The 26,454-nt window shown below is 46.9% G+C and overlaps 1 protein-coding gene and 1 long non-coding RNA gene across 2 annotated transcripts; one reads left to right on the top strand and one right to left on the bottom strand.

The window, feature by feature from the left end:
* Window positions 1-325: 325 nt before the first annotated feature.
* Window positions 326-23,523, bottom strand: LOC308465174. The gene is made up of 3 exons (XR_013980317.1): window positions 23,075-23,523; window positions 4,903-5,057; window positions 326-855 (listed from the first exon to the last, which is right to left on the bottom strand). It is a non-coding gene; the product is annotated as an uncharacterized lncRNA (long non-coding RNA).
* TMOD4 (tropomodulin 4) lies at window positions 927-25,191 on the top strand. Its single transcript, XM_080984787.1, has 10 exons — window positions 927-1,080; window positions 9,542-9,728; window positions 11,567-11,723; window positions 17,717-17,839; window positions 20,563-20,652; window positions 20,967-21,097; window positions 22,342-22,449; window positions 23,531-23,674; window positions 24,037-24,181; window positions 24,742-25,191. Exons 2-10 carry the CDS (start codon window positions 9,603-9,605, stop codon window positions 24,762-24,764), a joined length of 1,047 nt encoding a protein of 348 aa, XP_080840913.1. The 5' UTR covers window positions 927-1,080; window positions 9,542-9,602; the 3' UTR covers window positions 24,765-25,191.
* Window positions 25,192-26,454: the final 1,263 nt, after the last annotated feature.

Raw genomic sequence — 26,454 nt, 5'->3', positions numbered from 1 at the left:
AACAATTAACAATTGTGCAAGGATGTCTTCTTAATTGCTTGCATAGAGAGGGTAGGTTATAAAGGTTTCTAGCAGGTGTTTAAAAATGGGAAGGCGCCTGCTGAATCTCCAGTGGCAGAGAGTTCCACAGGACTGGTCCCAATGGCACTAAAGTGTTTCTTGTCAACAGCCTCATTTCACCAATGCCGCTCCTGCAGATGATCTCAGTGACCGAGCTGAGTTCAGGCGGTCCCTGAGACCTAAGCACAGGGGTCAGCGAACCTTTTCAGCAGGGGGCCGGTCCACTGTCCCTCAGACCTTGTGGGGGCCGGACTGTATTTTTTTTGGGGGGGGGGGAATGAATGAATTCCTATGCCCTACAAATAACTCAGAGATGCATTTTAAGTAAAAGGACACATTCTACTCATGTAAAAACACACTGATTCCCGGACCGTCCACAGGCTGGATTCAGAAGGCGCTTTGGCTGGATCCAGCCCCTGGGCCTTAGTTTGCCTATCCATGCCTAAGGAGTTCAGGGCTTCAAAAATTACTGGTAATATGAGGACCTTGAACGCAGCTGGGTAGTAGATGGCAGCTGGTGCAGATGTTTTAACAGCAGCGCCACATGCTGTCATCCAGATTTCCCCATCATGAGTCTGGCCTCCACGTTCTGACCCAGCTGGAGCTCCTGAACCAGCTCCAAGGGCAGCCCCACACAGAGCGCACTGCAGTAGTCCAGCTGCAGTGGAGGCCTGGCTAGGCTTGAAATGAAACAAACCAGAAGCACCAGCAGCATCTTCCCGGTTGAACCGGTCCTTCGGCTTGGTACTTCTCAGCTGTGGCCGCTGGAGGTCTTGACTCGGCCGCTCAGCAGGTCTGCGGAGTGATTGATAACGGAGTCTGTATATGTGATCTCTCGCTCTTGCGCTCCTCACCCCGCCCGCCTGCCCGGCTGGAAAGCTAAAATAATAAAATGCTGATCTCACACAGTTCCTGGGCTTGCCGCTCTCTCGCTCTCTCCCCGTTTGCCCTGCCTGCTAGGTTCACACCGCTCGGGGTGGGGGAGACAAAAGGCAGAGGCCGACACAGCCTGCCTGGGAGGTAAGTCTGGGTCCCTTTCCCCCCCTTTCCCCCCTCCTCGGCTTCGTGGGAATTTAAGAGGCGGCAAGCGGGTGGCGAGAAAATTGTACGCCAGGCAAAGGCAGGGGAAGTCGCCGGCTATGTTTGGGCTGAGTCCTTGTGGGGTGGAGAGTGTTGCTGAAGGATAACTGAACAGCTCTTCTATACACCCGGACACACACAGGCCCGGTTGGCACACGCAACAGATAAGGCGGTAGAATCCAGGCATGAGATCAGCGAGGACTGTACCGTTTTGCCGTGTGCACAGGCAACACCCCCTGCAAATGTCTGTGTGTGTCCTGTAAAATCAGACAAAATGAATTTCTGTGCAAGTAGCTCACTAGGTGACCAGTTAGAAAGGGTCAGAGCCTGGGGTGGGGTGTCCCGTCCCCCCCCCCCCACCGCTGGGCTTGCCCTCAAACCTGAAGAGACTGTACCACAAAAAAGCTGCAAGCTGGGAGTTGGCGGAACGTCGCTGAAATCCCTCAGAAAGGATTTTGGTTCACTTTCAAGGGGATCAAGGCAGGGTCTTTTCAACTCTGCACCTGCAGCCTGAAGTGGCGCAGCCTGCTCTGCAAGGACTCTACCACTGCTGCAAAAGTGTAGAGTAGGCCCCACCCCATGTCTGGTGGGAGGGGTGTGTGTGGGCATCACAAAACGCAGTTGTCTCTTGCTAACTGAAGATTTGGAAGAGAGGAGGAGGGCTTGCGAGGAAATAGATCTATGGGGTGAAGGTGGAGGGGAGCTTAAGTCATGTTTTAAGCCTTGATGGTGAGGTTAGAAACAGGTGAATCCTCTAATCCAGACGAAGGAAGTATAGGTGGTTCAAAGGAGATCCCCAAGCAATTGAATTCAGACTCAAAAGTGGCATCAAATCTTCAAAACAGATTTGAGCCATCCTGGAACCTTCCCCAAGGCAAGCTGCATTTAAATAATTTTGGGAACTCTAGTTTGCAGGCGCTGAGACTTGCAGCTCGGCTAAAGGGCGAACTACAGTTCCAGGGTTTCTTCAAGGGGGGGGTATGCTTTAACTGTACACAGCCACTGTCTCTCAAATGGTGTGAAACTGGACAGCTACTACCCTTTTTATGACACCGTCGATGGAGGCAGCGCTAGGCAGAGTGACATAGCAAAAAAAAAAAGGAAAAGATAATTGTTATGGATAGTGGCCCCACCCTGAGCATCTCACAGCCTTAAAGGTTCTGGAAGCCAAGAAGGGAGAGAGAGAGATCTGGGCAAAGGAGGGAGGGCTTTTGGAAAGCTCAGTTGTCTGCCTGGGAAATGAGGCCGAGGGCCAAGTTGTGGCTGCGGAGTAGGTGGGGATCACGCAGGGAAAGGACGCAGCCCAGGCATGGAGCACTTGCCTTGAAAGCAGAAGGTCCATGGTTCAATTTCCAACACCTTCAGTTAGCACTGCCTAAAACTCTGGGGAGCTGCTGCCAGTCAGAGCAAACAACACCACGCTAGACAGACCCTAGTGACCAGACTCAGTATAAGGCAGCTTCCTTGGTTTCATTTCAAATTGGCCCTTTATTGAGAACTATGACGACTAGAGGGATGCGGGTGGCGCTGTGGGTTAAACCACAGAGCCTAGGACTTGCCGATCAGAAGGTCGGCGCTTCGAATCCCCGTGACGGGGTGAGCTCCCGTTGCTTGGTCCCTGCTCCTGCCAACCTAGCAGTTCGAAAGCACGTCAAAGTGCAAGGAGATAAATAGGTACTGCTCTGGCAGGAAGGTAAATGGCATTTCCGTGCGCTGCTCTGGTTCGCCAGAAACGGCTTAGTCATGCTGGCCACATGACCCGGAAGCTGTACGCCGGCTCCCTCGGCCAATAAAGCGAGATGAGCGCCGCAACCCCAGAGTCGGCCACGACTGGACCTAATGGTCAGGGGTCCCTTTACCTTTACCTATGACAACTAGAATCTTAATGGAAGGGTTGTATCTGAGGGGCAGAACACCTGCTTTGCCTGCAGAAGGTTCCGGGTTCAATCCCCAATAACATCTTCAGGTAGGAGGGCCAGTGGTGGTGTAGTGGTTAAAGTGGTAGACTAGGACCTGGGAGAGACCAGGGTTCAAATGCTGCCACTCAGCTATGGAGCTCGCTGGGTGACCTTGTGCCTGTCACTGCCTCTCAGCCTAACCCACCTCACAGGGTTGTTGTGAGGATCAAATGAGGAAGAGGAGGAGAACTGTGTACGCCGCCTTGAGCTCCTTGGAGGAAAAGTTGGGATAGAAGTGCAATAAATAACTTAGTAAAAATAAATAGATAGGACAGGGAATGCCCTCCCTCTGAAAGCCTGGAGAGTCGCTGCCAGTCAGTGTAGACAACATCGCGTTAGATAGAGCCAAGCGCCTGACCTGCGATAAGGCAGGGGTTGACTGGGGGAATGGAAGGAGGGGTGGAGGTGGAAACTGCACAATGTTTCAGGGAGGGGATTGCAGACATAAAGCCAGAGTATTCCTAGATACTTAAAAGATCTCTAGAGCAGGAGACCCATCACTCCTATCCAAAGCTGCATAAAATTTGCACACACTAACGGCACACATAGATTAAAATTTAGACTTCAGAGGTTACAGACTTTGCAAGCCCATTCACTTCCCATCCAAATTGCCCCACTGATTAATTTTTCGTTTAATGCACACCCCACCCCAGATTCATCTGCCGTCTCCCAACACTTCTGTTCCCAGCTGATTCAACTGCCATTCAGTTGCCCTCCTCCCCAATCCCCCAATCTCTCAAATCATCTCTAGGTAAAGTTATACAGCTTAGGCCCAGGCTATATGAAGGACTGTATCCTCACATACAAACCTGCCTGGGGGTTTAAAATCTTCAGGAGAGGCCTTTCTCTCAGTTCCAGCACCCTCACAGGCACGCTTGGTGGGGACACAAGAGAGGGCCTTCTCGGTGGTGGCTCCTCCCAGACAACTTTGGAACTCTTTCCCTGGATAAACCAGACTGGCTCCCTCCTTGTTGTCCTTCTGCTGGCAGGTAGACTTGGGGGAGTGACTGTGGGGGTTTTTTGTGTTTTCATTTAAGGAAAGGGCTGCACTGTTTTTACTGCGTACATTTAAACAGTTTTGTTTTTACTTTGTTTTTAATTATATTAGAGCTTAACAACCTTTTAACTATTTTTTTAAATACGTTTTTAGCCTTCTGCATTTTATCTGTGCTCTTTTAACTTGCGCTAGCCGCCTTGAGCCCCGGCTTGGGAAAAAGAGGTGGGGGGGGGGATATAAATAAATAAATATAATAACAATTCATAATCCTAAATTAACCTGTTTCCCCCCTCCAGTTAATATCCTACCCAGTGACCCAGATCACCAGATCCCCGAGTTCATTACCAGTTCAGAAACACTCAGGGCAATTTTCAAACAAAGAAGATTTGGGGCCAAAGGGCAGAGTCTTGGGGATTTGGAAAGGGATCTCTGCAAGCATAAGGGGCTGTAGCTCAGGAAAGTCCTTTAAACTTTGCAAAGGACACCTGCACACTCAGTGTCCGCATTAGGACCACATTAGAGGCAATGCACAGAATAATGGAACCGTAGAATTGTAAGGGGCCCCAAGGGCGAAAGGGGGACCCATCCACTCCAGTGTCTGTGGCCAAACACCCAATGAACTTATGGATCTAGATAGACTGCCTCTGGACCTGGAGGTTCTATTAGGACATCAAAATAGCCTGGCTGCTATTCAGAGGCCTATTGAGGGCTGTTAGTCCCGATGGCTGGAATGGGTCTTTCAGGGGCAGTCCGCCTAAGAGAGCACCAGATTCTGGAGAGCAGACAAAGGAAAAGGCTCTTTCCTACCTGCTTTGTGCTGGTGGGCTGAGGGAAGAGGCTGGATTAGATGAATCAGCTTGGCCCGTCTCACATTCTTATGTCTAAACCTGGCGTGTGGCACTGGGATGTTGGCTCAGGTGAATCTGGGAAAGACGGAGCTTCCCAGCAGCATTTGTTTGCCCCTGTCAGAGACAAAGCAGTCTTGATGGACATGCTCTCTGCGGCGCTGTCAGAGTAAGACTTTAGGGCAGATGTCTAGAGTACCACTCGGTGGAAGGAGGTAAAAATTGTCTAAGGTAAAGGTACCCCTGCCCGTACGGGCCAGTCGTGTCCGACTCTGGGGTTGCGCGCCCATCTCGCTTAAGAGGCCGGGGGCCAGTGCTGTCCGGAGACACTTCCGGGTCACGTGGCCAGCGTGACAAAGCTGCTCTGGCGAGCCAGCACCAGCGCAGCACACGGAAATGCCGTTTACCTTCCCGCCAGAGCGGTACCTATTTATCTACTTGCACTTAGGGGTGCTTTCAAACTGCTAGGTGGGCAGGAGCTGGGACTGAAAGACGGGAGCTCACCCCGCCGCGGGGATTCGAACCGCCGACCATACGATCGGCAAGTCCTAGGCACTGAGGTTTTACCCATAGCGCCACCCGCGTCCCTAAAAATTGTCTAGTGTGGATTTAAAAGAGAAAGAAAAAAAGGTAGCCTCCTTCATCTTTCTTCTGTCAATCAAAGGGAATATGACATGGCCAACGTTTATTTATTTATTTTTGGCAATGCAAAGTAGGAGCTTAATCTCCTCCCAAATGGTGGCAGGAAAGATGCAGATATTGAACCAAAACACTTGATTGGCCAAGATAAGAATGTGGGAGTCATCTAAAGGTGGGCTGTCGCCACCAACAACATATTTCAGCGTGGAAAGATGTGCCTCTGTGGACGTTCATTTATGCCAGGCATCCCCAAACTCGGCCCTCCAGATGTTTTGGGACTACAATTCCCATCATCCCTGACCCACTGGTCCTGTTAGCTAGGGATGATGGGAGTTGTAGTCCCAAAGCATCTGGAGGGCCGTGTTTGGGGATGCCTGATTTACGCTCACTAAACTTGCCGCTGTTGTTTCTCTGCTATGGTTTCTCTGTCTGCCAGAGGCTGTCAGGGCATTCTTTTTACTCTGACAGGTGGGACGCTTCACCAGCTGAATGTCCACCTGCATGGCAACCGTTACAGCAGGTGTGGGGAAGATTTGGCCCTCCCCTCCAGGTGTTTCACTGAATGGCAACTCCTATCAGCCCCAGCGCTCCTAAGGGCCAGGGAGGAGGAGGGTAGTTATCATCCAGGAACATTCCTGCTTTGTGGTGGTTGGACTAGATCAGCCTTTCTCAACCTGTAGGTCCCCAGATGTTGTTGAACTACAACTCCCATCACCCCTAGCTAGCAAGGCCAGAGCTCAGGGATGATGGGAGTTGTAGTCCAACAACATCTGGAGACCCACAGGTTGAGAACCGCTGGACTAGATGATCCTTGGGTATCTCTTCCACCTCTACCATTCCATGATTCTATGAACATCTGGAGGGCCAAAGGCTCCCCACACCTGTGTTAACAGGCTGCCGACCCCCACCTCCCCGCTTTTCTTTGCCTATCACATCGCTTGCTGGAAACACAACCAACTTGCGCGACAGGCAGAAATTCCGCTGGTAAAGCTATCCCACAGTGGTTGAATTACTATCCGCCGCAGGTTGTTAAAGTGCACAGGAAATGGAGAATGGAAGTTTGACCATAGTTTAAGGCATCTTGGGGGAAACAAACAAACCTATTTAGTTTAGATCTTTCCAGAAGAGGGCCGGCTGAGTTTGTCACCCCTTATATCTGCTCAGACAGACCTCCTCCTCTTTTGCGCGGAGGTTGAATTCTGAGAGCACACAAGAACTCTTTGATTCCATGACTCCTGTTTCACAAAGCTTCTTATCTTTTGGGGGAAAGTGAGGAGGAGAGGAAGGGAGAGAAGAGACCGATCAAAGAAGTAGGTTGGAAAACAGGAAGGCATTACAGTGGTACATTACAGTGGTACCTCGGGTTACATCCGCTTCAGGTTACATCCGCTTCAGGTTACAGACTCCGCTAACCCAGAAATAGTACCTCGGGTTAAGAACTTTGCTTCAGGTTGAGAACAGAAATCGTGCTCCGGTGGCGCAGCAGCAGCAGGAGGCCCCATTAGCTAAAGTGGTGCTTCAGGTTAAGAACAGTTTCAGGTTAAGTACAGACCTCCAGAACGAATTAAGTATTTAACCCGAGGTACCACTGTATCTGAAAGGTACTAGAAAAAGCAGGGAGTCCATCTGGTATAAGGGAGGGCCTCAGCTCAGTGGTCAGAACACCTGCTTTGCATGCAGAAGGTCTGAGGTTCAAGCCCTGCCATCTACAGGTAGGGCTGGGAGAGAAAGCTGCCTGGCATCCTAGAGAGCAGCTGCCAGTCAGTGTTGACAATACCAAGCTGGATGGACTGGGGGTCCGGCTCAGGATAAAGCAGCTTCCTAGGTTCTTAAAAAGATGAAACGTCAAATCACAGAATTATAGTGTTTAAATTACTGCAGTGCGTGAATTCTGGCCACAGCTGTCCTTGGGTGGGCTCGAACCACCAACCTTCTGGTTATCAGCCAGACGCATTGACCCATTGCGCCCCTGGGTCCTTGAAGTAGATTAACTAGGTTAAAAAGAGAATCACAGAATTAAAAACACACACACACCCCAGCTCAAAAAAAAAAAAAAGGCATTTAAAGGGTACCATGTGTATCAGACTTCAAAGTGTTTCCTTTGCATTCATTTAGTCCTGTACAACAGCCCTGTGTGGTGGGTTGGGTCCATTTTGTGATAGAGAAGGTGAGACCGGAAATGAAGGAGGGAGGGGAAGAGAGCAAGAGCCAGATTGAGAGCATTTTCCTGGAGCACTCCCCACCTGCCTTGTAAGAGAGTGATAAGCAGACAGACTAATTATTGAGGGACTGCTCAATCTGATTTCTCCATCATTAGGTTTCAGAGCCTTCCTGCATCTGTCATTTAATCTGATACAGCAGGTTTCTAGCCTGGGGTTCCTCAGGAATTATAGGTAACCAATTCTGAGACCTGTGTTTAAAAATCGGCGTAGTTTTGAAAGGTTCATTTGACCATCTTGATTCAAAATGGCGCCCAACGGTACCCAAACGTAGACAGAAACGTGCTGTTGATCTCAGGAACCACCGCACAAAATTTGGTTATGCTATCTTGAGAAGTGTCCAAATGCATAGCTAAGAGACACAGAGTGTGATTGCACAGACATATGTGAATGATTTTACATATTTAAAAACATTGCGTGGCGCAGCCCTCCAGAGAGGATACGACTTCAGACAGCACACAACAGGATGTCCTCTCCCCACAAGCCCCAAATCCCAACCGTGTTAAAGAATCAGCCTGGTCTTAGAATCATAAATGGTAGAGTTGAAAGGGACATCCGTGGGTCATCCAGCCCAACCCCTGCAATGCAGGAATCACAGCTAAAGAACCCCTGACAAATGACCATCCAACCTCTGTTTAGAAACCTCCAAGGAAGGAGAGTCCACCACCTTCAAAGGGAAGTTCTTCCTTCTTGTTTTCTGTGGCACTTTTGACATAGGGCACAGGGGCACCCATTCCATCTTGTATTTGCATTCTGAAGTGGTATAGTCCCTTGGGGAGCTTATACCTTAAACCCAGGGAAGGGGAGCCTGTGGCCCTCCATATGATGATGGACTATAAGTGCCATCATCCCTGACCACTGGCTGTGCTGGTTGCTGGGAGCAACACCTGGAAGACACCAGATTCCTCAGCATTGCTTTAAAACCCTCAGCCTTTGAGAACCGGGTCCTGACAATCAGCTGAATGGGGTGGCTTAAAACAGCTGTTTTGGGGAACTCATTCAACACCTCCCCCCCCCCCCGCCAATGCAGAAGCTTCTGGCAAATGGAGCGCTGCCCTTTAGGCAGGACAGAAAATTAAAGTACAGTGCGAAATACCAGTCATTTTCTTTTGGGTGAACGGGTAAGCTTGTTTGCTTGTTGAACACTCTGATGTGGCCATAAATGCCTGCATTGATCTATTTGTCTGGACCGTTCAATTAAGGCCATAGACTGAAATGTGACCTGATTTGAATTAAACAAGCACACACACCAAAATTGGATGCTGAGAGTTTCAAGAACAAGATATAAACTTAGCAGGAGACCCTGATCTTCAAAGAAACTCAAGTCACAAGCACCACGGTTGAATTAACATTTGGGTTTAGCTTTGTTGGTGTGTGTGTGTGTCCCCATGTCAGGAGGACTCAAACTTGGAACATATTATGTTGAAACAGATCCAAGTGCCCCTGCTCCAGAAATATCTGGAAGAATCAAGTAATTAAATAGTAATCAATTGACACTCATAGGGTTAATTGACTATGTTTTCTTTAATCAGGTGCCAGCCCCAATACTACCACTAATTTATAGTGGTAAGAGGTCCCAGAAACCAACTTAGCTGACCAGTCAGAAAAACCAAGAGGCAAGGAGTTCCACTGGTTTTCCCCCCAACAGTGTCCCATGTTGCCCTGTGCCTGATTTTACACTGGATCTTTTAGAGTTGCCTCCTAGTTACTCACTGGGACTTCTTTCTATCCCCCTAAATCCAGCTTCATCCTCCTCATTCTACACCACAGGAGAGACAACACCTTTGCATAAACCGCAGCAACCATGACGACTTCATACCAGAAAGAGCTGGAGAAATATCGAGACATTGATGAAGATAAGATCTTGAATGAACTATCTGCGGAGGAGCTGGCTCAACTTGACGTAGAGCTTCAGGAAATGGACCCTGAAGTGAGATTGAGGGGGGTGACAATTTGGGGTAGAAGGTGGGATTCTTGAAAATTCTAGATTAAATTTTAGGTTTTTGAGGGAAACAGAAATACGACTGCCTAGACATGATTTTAGGGATGGGGGAGAAATTCAGTCTCATTCACAATTAAAAGACAAGCTTACTTAATTTGCACTTTTTGCAAATATCGTTTGAAATTTCACTTCGAATTTTGCAATGCAGTTCTCCAGGTAAGTAACGTGTGCAACAAAATGCATTTGACAGGGTAAAACGTTCCTCTAAATGCATACGTTAGGGAAACTGATGTACAAAAATGCATTGTGTTACAGAAATTTGCTCACGAAAGTGTATACACAATGCAAAAATGCTTTAAAATGTGTATGCTGAAATAAATTCACACTAAAATGTTGATGAATTTTTGCGAGGAGTTTAATATGGAGAACTGAACTTAAGATTGATAAAATGAAAGCAACCAAAACCAGCAGATTCACCTATCCAGATGGTTTTTGAAGCAAACCCCCTGGTGCTGAATCAAAACATTCATAGCTGCCTTCTTCCTTTATAATTTTTATTAAAATTCACAGCCTTCTTGAATGTGAAGATGGTGAAACTTAATTTTCCTTAGGGGCAACAAGTGAGACTGCAACAAACGTATGGTATTAAAAACAGCTTATAAAAATGTGTTTGTTATGAGAAATTCGCACTAAACGATGATGAATTTTCATGAGGATTTTTTTTTATAATTACAAATTGCTGCAAAATGTGGATAACTGAATCTAAGATTGGGGGGAAATGTGAAACTGAAAGAACCAAAATTGACAGATCCTGCCAGCCCTTTCCAGGGCACGCCATTCCTCACACCTTCCACTTTCCACTTTTGTGCCCTGACATCAGAGGCAATCTGTGACCACTGTGCATGCCCTGCATAGTCTGGACTACTTTGGGGAGTGGGATTCCTTCAGGTTTTCCTCCTCTAAAGAGAGAGGCATAGTGTTTCTTCAAATTTTGGGGTTCCCCCAAGCCTGCTGATCCCTGTGCATGGATGATAAAGATCAACCCTCAGAGAATGAGTTTGCTTAAAGTTTCAACTTTTAAGTCTTGGTGATAACTTTTTATTATAGCATTTTTTAAAGGTCCTCAAATGCACCCATTTTAAATACACAATTGCGAAGTATCTTGCAAAGATTAGCCATGCTGATTTTTTTGGGTGGCTTCTTCCTCCCTATCTCTCTGCTCTGCCATTGAGCCTATAACTCTAACATTAAAGGGGTAAGGCTGCAGGATGGAATCGAGTTTAGGAGAATACCAATTTGGATTTTTGCAATGTACATTCGGCTTAGGAACGTTTGCTCGGGAATCAAGAGGGTATGGGTATCGAGACCGAATATTATCAATTATCATTGTCATACGTTCAAATTAGGAAATAGTCACACATCTAGGCAGTAGGCGTGGAAGGAACTTTAGGTTACTATTTCCCCAGGAATTGTTTCTGCCCACCCCTACAAATCCCTCCCTCACAACCCCAAGGGCAAGTTTTGTGGTGATGAACAAGAGCACGGAAAGTTTAAAAGTAGTAGCCGTGTCATGTCACTCCCCAGTAGCACACAAGCAATTTCCCGTTGCCAGTGTTGTTAGGTGGGAGAGGGGAGCAGGCACATTGAACAGATGATACCTAACAGGGAAATATAATGAAGCCCGAAGCTTCACCTGTTGAGTTAATTTTGATGGCCTGGTTGAAAGTCCTTGTTCTGATGCAGCCAGAAGCCCTATCCTACAGTACTGGGTGATACAATGCCACTGTTGTATAACTCGCTCACCCCCATTCTGCTCTGCCTCATAGAATGTGATGCTCCCAGCGGGTTTCCGGCAACGAGACCAGACAAAGAAGAGCCCGACGGGTCCACTGGATCGAGACGCCCTCATGCAACACCTGGAGAAGCAGGCAATGGAAGCGAAGGAGCGGGAAGACCTGGTGCCCTTCACAGGAGAGAAAAAAGGTATTTGTCCAATTTCCAAGCTGGATGCTGCGATTCCAAGGCTGGGTGGATGGACTGCCAAGCTTCCTTCTATCGTCCCATCTGCAGCAGCAGGATGTGCAACTGTGCTGCACAAAGTGCCACCTACAGATTTTTGCAGATTGAGCTGCTCTTGAAGGCAGCCCATTTAAACCAAAAACAAAAACCCTTATGGTCAGCTGGCAACCCTAAAAGTCAGTTTCAGTGAGTTATTCATTTATTGCATTTATATCCTCCAAGCAGCTCGAGGTGGTGTACGTGGTTCTCCCCATTTTATTCCCACAACAACCCTGTGAGGTAGGTTAGGCTGAGAAGCAGTGATATCCAGTGAGCTTCATGGCTGAGTGGAGATTTGAACCCTGATCTCATAGTCTGACACTCTAACCATTACTACCATAATGGTTACTATTGAGTTACTACTGAGCTACTGGGATTGCATGAGATTATACCCTCTGTGATTGGTGAATCGTATGGAGCATCTGGATTGGCCAGGTCTGATTTAAATAGCAGAAGCCTGGACATCTGCCTTTGGACAAATAAATTTTATTTTCTGCCTGCTGTGTTTCAGGCCCCGGAGTAGCCTCATTCTCTAGCATTTCTCCTGTTACAAAGATGTAGAAATTCATTCTATTCAAATGTCACATCAAACTGTGGTCAGCAGCTAGGCATGACACTAATTTGAGAAAGCATGGTTTGCCATCAGCCCCAGAATCCATTGGTTTGTATGTTTCCAGACCAGGCTTGTCCTAGGCATCACCATGGTTTGCGTCTGGTGCCAGAAACCATGGTTTGACAAGTCTGCAAACCATGGGCCTGTACTATGCTGGGTTGTGACATTTGAATTGGCAAGCCATGTTTTGTGATAATCTGGTGAGCAAGGCTGAGAAACCATGGTTTGTGTGCTGTATGATTCAATGGGATGTTCAAATTGACAGAGCAGAGTGACTACTAGTTTCCTGTCTCCAGAAGCCACTGCACAATCAAAATGAGAGTAAATGCATCAGCTTGAGCTCTGAGATATTGGGAAACAAAAGCAGGCAAGCAGCTGTAAACCTTGGTTTGCTTGTACTTTGATTATAAACTGTGATTAGCACAAACCATGCTTGGGGTGCCATCTCTGAACTGTCCTGGCCTTGAAAGCTTCCACACTCCTTTGTGACACTGTGATTGGCCTAAGAATGCCATTGTCTGATATGGATTTTGGATTTTGCCATTTGCAATATCCTTAAAAAACCCTGGGTGCTAGCATCAGTTTTATTGGTGGTTCCAAATCCATGGCTGCCATTTTGATTGGGGGCAAGAGGTACTGGAGGCATGTGCAGAGAGACAATCACGTACGCTCCATAGGTCTTCAAGACCAGCTCTGTCCCAGCTTGGCGCCGGGCAAAAGCTGCTCCTGAGTGTTGCCAGAATCCTACTGTGCGTGCTGTCCCAGAATTGAGATGGGATTGAGAGGAAAAGTTATATTTAGCTTGGCCGGGAGCACGCCGAGGATTCAAAATAGCCCGGTGTGTAGCTCAGATGTCCTGACCCACAAAAGGTTCCTAAGTGCTCCTGGTAAAGGCTCACGGCATCTCTTCAAATCATCCATCAACACACCTGGGGGGGAAAAATCAAATTCGTAGCTCTCTCTCATGCGTGTCGGCACCAAAGTGAATTGGGACTTCCTTCTGAGTAGACAATGGCGCATTTGCAGGGGCATGTTCTTCATCCTTGACCTTCAACTGCAGCTACTTAACCCCACAATGAAAGGCATGAAAAGGAGGACATTGATTTTAAGGACTTGCCTTCATTCAGAGTTGCATCCTTCACATATGCTAAAAGCACTTTCAGGGCATCCTGCTGCTGTACATTAAGGGTGTTTGTCATATTCTTCCTTATGATGTTCTTCCATTTGCAGATTTTGCATGTGACCCTGAGAGCTGAGGTATTGCAAAGAGATTCCCCTGCGAGACCTCAGATCTCAGCTGTCCAGTGGCTTTGCTCAGGTCAGGCAAAGGTTGTTGTCATTTACTTGCAGAGGTCCTCTCTGTGTGTGGCACCAACCAGAGGAACCAAAGTTTTATAATCAGCTTGTGAGAGCATAAATTTGAGCTGTCCAGTGGTTCTGCTTGCCAAAAATTCTTTTTAAAAGCCAAAGTAGGTACATATATCTCACATCTTATTTGGTAACATTTTAAAATACATTTCATTCCACCTTTGACCACAAAACTTGCAGAAACCTTATATTGTGCATCAGAAAACACATCCCTAAAATGGCATTTTAGAAACTGATCACTGGTTATCTGCCATTCACCTGAAGATATACAGGGGACAAATGTTCCACCCCTATACTCCAGGCAGGCTCCTCTGCCTTTAAGAGCAGTACAACAGGCAGAAATCCAACCAGTCTAGCTACTGGTACATGGAGGCAGAGTGACAAGGAAACCTCTTCACTTGTTGAATTCCTCCCTGTGGCATTTGTACTCTGCCCTTTCTTCAAGGAGCTCTGTGTCACCATGCAACAACTCTGTGAAGCATGCCAATCTGAGAGACTACTGTAGCCCCTCTGTCATGGATCCTTTAGCTGTGATTTGTGCATTGCAGGGAGTTGGACTAGATGACCCTTGGAGTCCCTTCCAACGTTACAGTTCTGTGATTCTAAATAGCTGTCATGGTGAGATGAATAATGTAGTGTTTGGCAGAAACTGAACCGCAGTGTAAGAGAAACGGAACCGATTATGACTAATGCAGTTTGGAATAGAAACCGTTGCCTTCTGACATCCCTTGCGTGTCAAAAGCAGCAGCACTATCCTTTCCAGATATCTTGCAGCATAACCAATGGCGTTTGTGTTGAATCTTGCCGGGGACTGGCCAATCCCGTGGAGAGGCAGCAGCAGTCAGATTCCGAGTGTCGGTGATAAGGAGCAACAGGTGGACTCTGCCAGCAGATTGGAAGATGGTGTGTGTGTGTGTGTGTGTGTGTGTGTGTGTGTGTGAAGGCATCTCAGGTTCACCCTATTCGCGCCTCCTCTCACTTTGTGGTTCCCACGCTAATTTACTTCTCTCCACGCTGGAACGAAGAAAAGATCCCGGAGCCGGGACGTTTCTAAAGGGCAGCTTTGATTCTCCCTTTTCCCAGTCTCATTGGGGCCTAAAAAAAGATTTCCTGAAAGTTCACAGTGTCCTGAGATTTTCTGAAAGGAAACCTTGTCCGTGTCTTCTTTCCTCCCTCTCTTACTGTGGTTCATGTTCTTAACATTAGAAAACCAACGCAAAATAGAAAAGAAATGCAATTAGTAATTGCGAGACATGTCTTAATGTTTCTAACCTGAGCATCAAGTCATCGCACTGTCGTTTTGCTTCAATCTGAGGCATTGCTGTCTCTCCCCACCCTTATTTAATTACTGCTGCTATTTTTGTACTTGGAAAAACTGTTTTCACCGTATCTACATTTCTCATATTCTTTATCCCTCCCCCACCCCTGTTCTCTTAATTTCACAAGATAAATTAGTGCAATGCAGCTCGTAGTGGCTTGGTGTTTATATTCTAACAATTTAAACAGATGGCACCTCTTCTTCTGCTGCTACTTTTAGTACTGAGCAATTAAACATCTGGCTGCGATTAAGAAATCCCTTGCTTCCTCTCTGTAACTAAATCACCGTGTTTTGGGGGCATGGAGAGGGGTTAGATCTGGGCCACATGAAATGGAACTGTCTGGTGTGGCCGCTTTGGAATCCCAGCTACTTTAATGTTGGATGTAAAAAACAACAACCAGCCAGCAACCAAACAAACAGTGCAAGTTTCTAGACCTGATAGTGTAGCGAGAACTGCTAGTGTGCCATGGGAAATGAAGAACTGGAATAATTTGAGGACCCTGAATCCTCCACATTGAAATTCTGGGTGAGTTACTGCTCTGGGCATCTGCTAAGGATCGGCAGTCCTGCTGCCTCTCTGGGATGGATCATTTAGTCACTCCCCCGTACAGTGATGTAGCAGAATCACTGTTCTGGTCTTTTTCCAGCTGGGCAACCCACACTGAACGGGAATTCAGGCAGAAAGGAAGAGAAAATCAGTTTGGCTCGCAGTTTAACAAAGAATCATAGAATTGTAGAGGTGGAAGGGACCATGCGGGTCATCTAGTCCAACCCCCAGCAATGCAGGAATCTGGACCTAACTAATTCACATGCCCCAAATGATACAAGAACGAGAACGCAGCTACCCTTTGAATAGTACACTTTTCCAAATTTTGCAATGCAGTTCTCCAGCTATAAAGAGCGTTAAGCAAAAAAAAATTGCATCTGTTGGGGGAAATGTGCATAAAAATTATTATCATTATTATTATTACACAGATCCTTGGGAAAAGTCTTTCCAGGTAAGAGAATAAAGTGCCCCCCCCCTTTTCCAGTCAGAAAAAAAATGTATCCTCAGATGTTGGACTAATTTGGGAAAACCGGGTACTGCTTAATCACAGAAGTCTCAAAGGGGTGCCAGTAAAAATTATAAAAAGCATACAAGGAACAAAGTCAATTAATGTTAATGTAATAAAAACATTGTGGTCAAAAATGAGATGGCAAGAATAAATATTGACATCCTGGGCATCAGTGAACTAAAATGTATGGGAATGGGCGAATTCAGTTCGGATGACCATCATATCTACTACTGTGGGCAAGAATCCCATAAAAGAAATGGAGTGGCCCTCATAATCAAGAAAAGAGTGAAGTCAAATGGGCCTTAGAAAGCACTGCTAATAACAAGGCCAGTGGAAGTGATGATATTCCAGCTGAACTATTTAAAAATTTAAAAGATGATGCTGTTAAGGTGCTACACGCAATATGCCAGCAAATTTGGAAAACTCAGCAGTGGCCAGAGGATTGGAGAAGATCAGTCTACATCCCAATCCCAAAGAAGGGCATTGCCAAAGAATGCTCTAACTACCACACAATTGCATTCATTTCACACGCTAGCAAGGTTATGCTTAAAATTCTACGAGGCAGGCTTAAGCAGTATGTGGACTGAGAACTCCCAGAAGTGCAAGCTGGATTTCGAAGGGGCAGAGGAACCAGAGACCAAATTGCAAACATGCGCTGGATTATGGAGAAAGCTAGAGAGTTCCAGAAAAACATCTACTTCTGCTTCATTGACTACGCAAAAGCATTTGACTGTGTTGACCACAGCAAACTATGGCAAGTTCTTAAAGAAATGGGAGTGCCTGATCACCTCATCTGTCTCCTGACAAATCTTTATGTGGGACAAGAAGCTACAGTTAGAACTGGATATGGAACAACCGATTGGTTCAAAATTGGGAAAGGAGTTCGACAAGGCTGTATATAGTCTCCCTGCTTATTTAACTTATATGCAGAGTTCATCATGCGAAGGGCTGGACTGGATGAATCCCAAGCCAGAATTAAGATTGCCGGAAGAAATATCAACAAACTGTGGGAGGCAGTGGAAGACAGGAGTGCCTGGCATGCTCTGGTCCACGAAGAGTCGGACAAGACTAAATGACTAAACAACAACAACAATAAAAACAGAATGTTTCCTTAAAATACTTACTGAAATAGAAAGGTATTTGTCAAGCTGCTGAAGTTCAGTAGGAAGGGGTTTGCCTAATCTCAGCCTGCAGGGAGTCCAAAAGAAAGGAGCCCACCATACTAAATACATGGCTCCTGAGCGATTTGGATTGTGGATTCAAGCCATGGGGTGGGGGGCACTAACAGTGACTCACCCAAAAATATCAGAAATCAAGCAGGGATATAAGGGAATCAGGCAGTCCTTGAGCTATCTAGAACCCAAGTTGTTTAAGGGCCTTGCTAATTAATTACAAAAACCTTGAGCTCAGCTTGGGGGCATTATACCAAATCTGGCTGGATTTCAGAATGGGGACATTTTGGAGAATTTGGGAGGGGGGAATTGCTTGAATGAACTGCATCGTATGGCCTTTTGTTGTGCCACTTTTAATTTAGTTCATTTCCTCCCCTAACCCCAAACACCAGGAAAACCCTTTATTCCGAAAAACCCCAAGAGGGAAATCCCCAAAGAAGAGCAGATCACGCTGGAACCTGAACTGGAAGAAGCTTTAGCAAATGCCACCGATGCCGAGATGTGCGACATTGCAGGTAAAAAGCGTATTTCCGGCCGGAGGGTGGTGGGCAGAGAGCTGCTCCATGTTGGGGGCACAGACAGCAGTGAGGTGTATCGGATCCCAGTGAAAGTTTGCTCCGAATAGGGGGAAAGGAACCTCATCTTATCAGAAACCTCTTGGCATTTATCAAATTGTCAGTGAAGGGCATTTAATAAATACTATCCATCCACTCAAAAAGAAGGACAGAAGTACAAATGCACCCAGTACACTGTCCAGTTAGGTCCTTGGGGTTGTAGCCAATGTTAGAGTAGACCCACTGACATTAATGAATGTGACTCACTTAGGCCTGTTATTTCCAACAGGTCTATTCCATGCGGTACTTAGCTGGCTACAACCCTCAGCTTGGGTCTGTGCATGGACTTCCTCTTAACCCCTTCTCAAGCCACTGACTTAGATATCTGGAGCAGTCCGCTGCTCTGGATGAGGGTGTAATATTTATTTATTTATTTATTTATTTATTTATTTATTTATTTATTTACAGTGGTACCTCGGGTTAAGAACTTAATTCGTTCTGGAGGTCCGTTCTCAACCTGAAACTGTTCTTAACCTGAGGTACCACTTTAGCTAATGGGGCCTCCTGCTGCCACCACCGCTGCGCGATTTCTGTTCTCATCCTGAAGCAAAGTTCTTAACCCGAGGTACTATTTCTGGGTTAGCGGAGTCTGTAACCTGAAGCGTCTGTAACCTGTAACTTCTGGGTAGGCTTGTCTAAACCAGAATGTTTTTTTAGCAGGAATGAAGAACGCTTCTTGCATTGTCCATTTTCATGCAGCACATAGCTAAATGGTAGAACTCCCTCCCACAGGGGGCAGTGATGGCCACCAACCTAGATGGCTTTAAAAGAGGATTAGAGAAATCCTTGGAGGAGGAGAAGACAATCAATGGCTACTAGCCATGATGGCTATGTTCTACCTCCTCAGTTGGTGGCAGCAATGCTTCTGAATACAGTACCAGTTACTGGAAACCTTAGGAGGGGAGAAGGCTCTTGTGCTCAGATCCTGCTTGTGGGTATGTGTTTGTGAGAACAGGATGGGTCCCCTTTGGCCTGATCTGGCAGGCTCTTCTTACATTCGTAATGCAAAGGAAATACAACGTCTATGCAAAAGAGAACCGGTCAATTGCACATCATTAGTGGATGGAAAGCAATGACAACAGTAAACACTAACCCTGTTTGCTGGATTGATTTCCATTATGGACATAGGATGAATGAGCGGACATCGTAAATTCCTGCTCCCATTTTTATATTGATTGGAATTTCTCTGACATCCCCATTTCCAGGAGGGGACTCTGTTGCAGGCAGCCCAGGACAATTGTAACAACCTGTATTGCATAAAAAGCAGGTGGGTCTCCCGTGCTGGCTGGTGACCACCGGACAGGAAAGTCCCTTGATGTCACCTCCTTGCCAAAGCCTCACGTATTTTTATTGCCCCCATGGCTCCCTGTCAGGCGTAAGCCGATAGGGCGAGAGCACCCGAAGTGTCTGATTTTAGCCTCTGCGTGGCGCTAAGCCAGCCCTACTCTCTGCTTGCTGCTGAGCTTTGGGAATCGGAGCTGGACGCGGCATGGATGCACCGGAGCAGAAATGTCCCCACTAGCTATGCTGCTAGCCTGACAAAGAAGGTCGCTCCTGTCCCTGTAAATAATGGATTTCCACAAAGGATTTTTGAAATGTCGGTGCATACAGAAAAAGGGAAATGCATGGAGAAGCCTCCTTCTCCCAGGCACAGGGCCGGCAGCACAGGTTGGGCTGATCAGGCACCTGCTGGGGTCCCAAACCAAGGCAGCGGGTCCCACTGACAAGAGCCCCCTCTGGCTGCTGTCTCCTCTCCACTGTTGCAACCTGCTCATCCAACCTTTCTCAACCTGCAGGTCCCCAGATGTTGTTGAACTACAACTCCCATCACCCCTAGCTAGCAAGGCCAGAGCTCAGGAATGATGGGAGTTGTAGTCCAACAACAGGTTGAGAACTGCTTTTAGTGGTGGAAAGAAGGAGGCGGAGGCACTCACTGGCAAGCAAGCCTGTGGCAACAACATTGAGGCAGAGGAGCAGGAACAGATGGCAATGATGGCAGTGGGTGGGTGGACTCACTGAGGGAGGGAGCCCACAGGAGACCTCTTGTCCAAGGCCCCCTGCAAATCTGGAACTGTCAGTACTCTGACAGCCTAGCTTAAAAAAAAAAAAAATGCATAGGGAGCATTTCTGCATTTACAACCGCAGGCTGGTGTTTTTAACTATCTGATTATTTATGGATTTTGTCATATGTGCAGCTCTCTATCCTATCCACTGCTTCATGTGGTTGTCTGGATAACCTAACACTGTGTTTGGTGTTTACAGTCTGTAGATCAACTTGATAGATAAAACAGGGGAGTCCCTGCCTGTAGTCTGAAGATACTCCTCTGGGAAGTAAAAATAACACTAAAAAACAACAAGCCCGCATGTAGAATACTAGCGTGTCAAGGATTCTAGCTAAACTATTCCCACGACATGCTACACTTCTATGTGCGGGAAATTTAAAATGCATTGATACAGGGAGAGCTAGGCCTAGTGATCAGAAGAGGGTCAGGCCTCGGTGCTCTGCACTGTTCCTTGCACATAGTTGGCAAACGAAAATAAATTATCAGAATATAGTTGTGTGTTGGCTTTTTGTTTTTTAAAAAAATACAAACCTGGCTATTTCCTTCTCTGCTTCCTTGCAGCTATCCTGGGCATGTACACCCTCATGAGCAACAAGCAGTATTATGATGCCATCTGCAGCGGCAACATCACAAACACGGAAGGCATAAACAGTGAGTGATTCCTTGGTCTGCATCTTACAGAGGGTGGCAAATGACCAAGGAGTTAGGAGAGACTGTTGCCCGGGAACCAGAAGCAACTGTCAAACTCAAGTGGACATGCTTGGGGGCTAGGGTCCCAATCCTAGGAAGACTAAGCAAAACACTCACCAATGAGAACAGGCTTCAAGAGAAGGGGCGTGGCCTGGGAAGGGTCTTGAGAGGTGGAAAGGGAAGACTGGAGAGCCACATTTGCCCCCTGGTCCTGATGTTCTGCCCTCTGTTATTCAAGACACACTCTCTCTTTATTTTATTTCTCTCTCTCTCAGGCGTAGTGCAGCCTGATAAGTACAAGCCTGTCCCAGATGAGCCTCCAAACCCCACAAATGTGGAGGAGACCTTGACGAAAATCCAGAGCAACGACAAGGAACTCGAGGAAGTGAACCTTAATAACATTAAGGTCAGTGCCGAGTCCCAGGAGGACACACTTGGGTGCTTAATCAGACAACAGATGAAGCATCCCCTGTTTTGGAGTCTGTCACTTGTCAGAAGAACAGATGCTTTGAAGATGTCGATGGGCTCAAGCACATCTAGCTGATTTTTTAAAAGCATCTCTGGTAGCAGAAACAAGCACCTTGCTTGTTCCTTGCTTCCAGTCAAGCATGGAGGCTGCTTTATATGGAGTTGGATCCTTGGTCCACCTAGCTCAATATTGTCCACACTGACAGGCAGCAGCTCTGTTTCAGAGATAGTTCCTTCCAGGCCCTACCTGGGGATTGAACCTGAGACCTTCTGCATGCAAAGCAGATGCTCTGCCACTTTCCTCTAAGCGTAAGCTAAAGTTCCAGTTCTCATGGTTATGAACAATTAAAAGGATTAATTATCAGAGGATAGGGGTCTGACCAGTGTGAGAGTGGGATGGTCCTTCAAAGGTTACGAAATACAATGGCAGACCTTTGAAGTGTCCCTATTTTCCAGGGACGTCCCAGATTTAGAGAAGCCGTCACGGTTTCTGATTTGATCCTGGAATGTCCCGCTTTTCCTAAGGACGTCTCTGTTTTCATTGGAGAAATGTTGAAGGGTATGGAGTTATCTGACCTGCAAGCTGTCTGAAGGCAATCCTGTATGGAGAAGGTTTTTTTTAATGTTTAATATTTTGTTATGTCTTAATATATGTTGGAAGTTTCCCAGAGTGGCTGGGGAAACCCAGTCAGAGCATGGGGTATAAATAGTAAAACTCTCATTAGGGAATGGGACGTCCCTATTTTCATCAGAGAAATTACATGTGCCTCAAGGTGATTTACAAACTTACCTTAAAAGCAGCTAAAAATACTTTTAAAAACAATACAAAACAACAGCTATGTCTCAAACTGTGATGCTGTCCCACAGAACCAGGACAGCCACACTGAAAGCCCTGCTCTAAGCAACTGTGGATATTTTAGGGATTTGAAGAAGAAACTCTCCTGCAGGATGCGGTGACCTACGGCTCTTCCACACCACCCTGTGAAAGTGTCATTAAGCATATTATAAATCATTTTTGTGCTACTACCGGTTAGGAGAAAAATGAGTTTTTGCTTTGGGACATGCGAGATGTCAACGGGAGAGGGGTAACATCGTGTGGTTCCTCACCACCAAATGCAGGAACAGGTAAGGTTTGAAGCGAGATTTTGGGTGGTGCAGATGGGCCTCTCTTCATTCCAACAGGACATTCCCGTTCAGACGCTGATAGAAATCTGCGACTCCATGAAAAGAAACACTGTCATCAAGAAGCTCAGCCTGGTTGCAACCCGGAGTAATGACCCAGTGGCACACGTAAGCTTTGAGGTTGCTCCTCCTCTGAAAAACTTCCTTGCCCGTTAACAGGCGATCTGGAGCTTTGGCTAGGGTTGAACCCTAACAGGGAACTGGCGAAGGAGAACAGAATTGGAGAAGGATGACTCCCTGTGTTCATTCATGGAACCTTCTAGGCTAGAATAGCCCCAATTTAGGACAACTTATGTAGGCTTTGTGGTTAACCAAATACTGGGTGAACAGGACCAAAACAGAATCAGGACCAGAGCCCTGATTTAGTCCTACTTAAGCAGGGATGGGAGAGTCTGCAGTCCTCCAGATGATGCTGAACTACAACTTCCATCAGTAATGGCCAGCCTGGCCTTTGCTCTGGCTTTTCTTTATTTTATTCTATAAAATTTATATACCGCATGATTGTAAAAACAAACAAACCCTCAAAACTGTTACGAAAAGAATGGAATAATCAAATGATCAGTTAAAGAAAGGTTGCAAGCAACTATCTGAAAACACTCAAAGCAAATTAAAATCAACAATAAGCTAAAAAGCGGGTGAAAGCACATGCCAGTGTTCTACACATCCAGATAGTCTTATCTAACCAAAAAATATTTTTAGCAGGTGCCGAAAAGAGTACAGTGAAGGCACTTACCTGATATCAGGAGGCAGTGAGTTCCAAAGGGATAGTGGAAACATCAAATGTTGGGGTAGTTCAACACCTTCCAGACTTTGCTGGACTCCAGCTCCCATCATCCTCTGTGACTGCTGCCCTCGCTGGCTGCTGGAGCTGCTGGGAGTTGGAGACAGTGGCTGAAGGCAATACAGTAGTACTTTGGTTCTTGAAAGGCTTAATTGTGAAACAAATCGGCTCCCGAACACCGCAAACCCGGAAGTAAGTGTTCCAGTTTGCAAACGTTTTTTGGAAGCCAAACGTCCAGCGCGGCTTCTGCTTGAGTGCAGGAAGCTCCTGCAGCCAATTGGAAGCTGCGCCTTGGTTTTTGAACGGTTTTGGGAGTCAAACGGACTCCCAGAACGGATTAAGTTTGAGAACCAAGGTACCACTGTACTTGCAAGAGTTCCTGAACTTTGCCTGTTTCTCTGCCCCCAGGCTGTGGCTGAGATGCTGAAGGAGAACAAGACCCTTCAGAGCCTCAACATTGAATCTAACTTCATCACCAGCGCTGGGATGATGGAAGTCATTAAAGCCATGAAGGAGAACTCCACGTTGACTGAACTCAAGGTGGACAACCAGGTTAGCCGGCCACCGTTTTGGGGTCAGAGCCCCTTGCACTCCCCCTCTGCTCTGCAGCCGGATGAAACGGCGAGCAAAGGCAGCTGTCTCTCTGCAGCACCGGTGGAAAAGCCCTGCTTGCCTTCTCTCCCTGTCCTGGAGATGAGCAGCCCTAGACCTGCTTTGCTTCAGCAAGGTGGCTTCTTCGTGCATCCTCAATCCATGCTCTGGTTACATGCATGAATTTGCAAAGTTCAGCCCGCAACATCCTCTTGTCTCCTCGCAAACCAAATGTCATCTTTTAAAACAAAAAACAGTAGTGTGGGGCCCCTCCTCACTTCCTTCACACTTCTCATTTCTCTTTCTTCCTTCTCCCCACACAGCGCCAGCGACTGGGCGACTCGGTGGAGATGGAGATGGCTGCCATGTTGGAAAATTGCCCTTCCATTATCCGCTTTGGTTATCACTTCACGCAGCAAGGACCAAGGGCCAGAGCCTCCATCGCGATAACCAAGAACAACGAATTACGTAAGTGGCGCTGGCTTGGCGACCCCAGTGGCCTCTCCTAATTCTTGAATGGATAATTGAGTGCTCATTTTTAGTGGGTGGACATCATAGCTGGCTATCCTGTTCCTGATGTCACTGGGAAGGCCACAAGTAGGGCCAGAGGGCAACAGTGATCTCCCCACCTGTGATTCCCAGTAACCTCTATTCAGAGGCATACTTCCTCCAGCAATGGGGGGAAAACATGACTGTCATGGCTAGTAGTAGCCTTTGATAGCCGTACTGTCCTCAATGGATTTGTCTACTCTTAAAGCAATCCCCGTCGGTAGGGATCGCTACTTCTTGTGGGAATGAGTTCCAAAGATGAACTATGCTCTGTGCAAAGAAGTCCTTCCTGCCCCAACTTTCTCTGCATGCGAAAAGTCCCAGCTTCAACTCCCAGTGTATCCACCCCACTGTCCTAAACCCCAGACAGCTGCTGCCAGTCAGTGTAGAGTCTACTGAGCTAGATGGGACCCCAATGGCCTGACGGGGTATATAAGGCAGCGTTCGGTGCCCTCACATTGCTCGTCTTTCCTTTGCAGGCCGCAAGCAGAAGAAAACATAATGGCCCACCCCCTGCGACCGAATCCAGAGTGCCCTTAAGCTTCCTCATGTGCCTCTAAGCAGCCTTTTAAGCTCTGCCTGCCTCCCAGAGACAGAGTTTTGCCAACAGCAAGGATTTTTATTTTATTTCAAGAAGAGAATTTCTCGGAGAGATTTGCCCTGCTGCTCCCCCCTCACCTTGGCGACCGACAACCCCCACCACACCCCAATTTCTTGCAATCTCAGGTTCTTTCTTCCTCTGAATCCAGGCTCCCCGTCTTTTGATTACCTCTGTAAATAAGAGAGATTTCGGAGAGACGCCCGCCCTGCCCCAAAGAACTGGCTTTGTTCTCCGCTAAGGACCAAAGGCAGTTGCAATCTTCCTATCTTTCCTAAACAAGCTACTATTATTAAATGATTCGGCACCATCTCGCTGATCGAAACCTGAATACGTATAATATCTCAAATTTCTTGGGTTGTCAGCTTGCATTTGGAAATGTTTGCCCCTTTCTGTAATGGGCAGCCCCACACCTGAGGTGTCGCCTCTTCCCCAAAGCCTCCCATCACCTTTTGGGAAGCCCAGATGGGTGGGGTATAAATAATAAAATTATTATTATTATTTTGGTGCTTCTGGCAATGGTGACTGGCACCAGACCCAGCCTTCATTTTCCTATATGGGTTCTGCACATGTGCCCGTAAGCACAGCATCAGAAACAGTAAATTTTCTGATAATGAGCGTGGCATTTGGGGTTTACACTAGCGCACAGGCCAGGTGGAAATCAATTTCATTCATTCTGGGTTGGAATGTTCTGGAAAATATGTCCCAGAATTGTTCTGGAAAAGATGGGCAGGTGGGGAGATTCATCTCCTGACACACCAAGTTTGAAGGTGTCTAATTAAATCTAGGTCCTTTCGCCTGCTCTTCTACTACGAAAGGGAAATTTGAGATAAGTTTGAGGTAAATTTAGCAAGGAAAGAGCATAAAAAGAGGCAGGCCTGGAGATCTGCCAAAGCCGCACGCACAAAAGTCGGCCAACAATGGCCTCACACTCCCGTCAGCTAATATCTGCCATCAGATGCCACATGGAGTGGAGAAACCAGGATCACAGAGTCTCCAAAATGTCATTTTGGCATTTTAAGAGGCTGGACAAAGAAGAAAGAGGTTTCCTTTCCCCCCTTTTTAAAAACTGAACTATAGCGGAAACAGAACACCAAACGAGCCCCAGCGCCAACAGGATCAAATTCAATTTTTTCCTCAGCGGTGCCAGGTGTGCGCGTGAAAATATGGAAACTGAGGGCACCCAGTTGGGCCTCGGGAGTCAACAAACACTCCTAAATTGGCAAAGGCAACCGCAGGCCAAAAGGATGACGGTTTTTATGGGCCCAATGAGATATTAGTCAGGAAGCCATTTCAGAGTGCCTGAGGGCATCGTAAACAAATTTGTTTCCCTGCACTTGTTTGGCGTGACAGAGGTCTGCCAGGCAACAAGACCTACAGTCCAACGTCCTCACAGACTGCCTTGATGACGGCCGCCATCTTAGGTGGAAACTGGTGTTTCCAATTCCCTTAGCGCCACTAGGGCTAACCAAGTTCTGTCATAAAAAGTCGCAGGAGAAAAGTAATATAACTGCCCTCCTGCAGCATGATTTACCTCAGATGGGCAAGGCAAAGATGGGAATGAAAAATGAGGAAACAAGGGCTGTGAGGGAAA

This window comes from Podarcis pityusensis (assembly GCF_964106645.2).
Source record: "Podarcis pityusensis genome assembly, chromosome: 16".
Lineage (NCBI taxonomy): Eukaryota > Metazoa > Chordata > Lepidosauria > Squamata > Lacertidae > Podarcis > Podarcis pityusensis.
This window is presented reverse-complemented; position numbering and strand designations above follow the sequence as displayed.

Excerpts from the sequence above, each read along its gene's own strand:
- TMOD4 (XM_080984787.1), top strand. The coding sequence starts at position 9,603 with ATGACGACTTCATACCAGAAAGAGCTGGAGAAATATCGAGACATTGAT. Across the intron at positions 9,729-11,566 it reads TTCAGGAAATGGACCCTGAA|AATGTGATGCTCCCAGCGGG; the intron begins GTGAGATTGAGG and ends TCTGCCTCATAG. Across the intron at positions 20,653-20,966 it reads AAACACGGAAGGCATAAACA|GCGTAGTGCAGCCTGATAAG; the intron begins GTGAGTGATTCC and ends TCTCTCTCTCAG.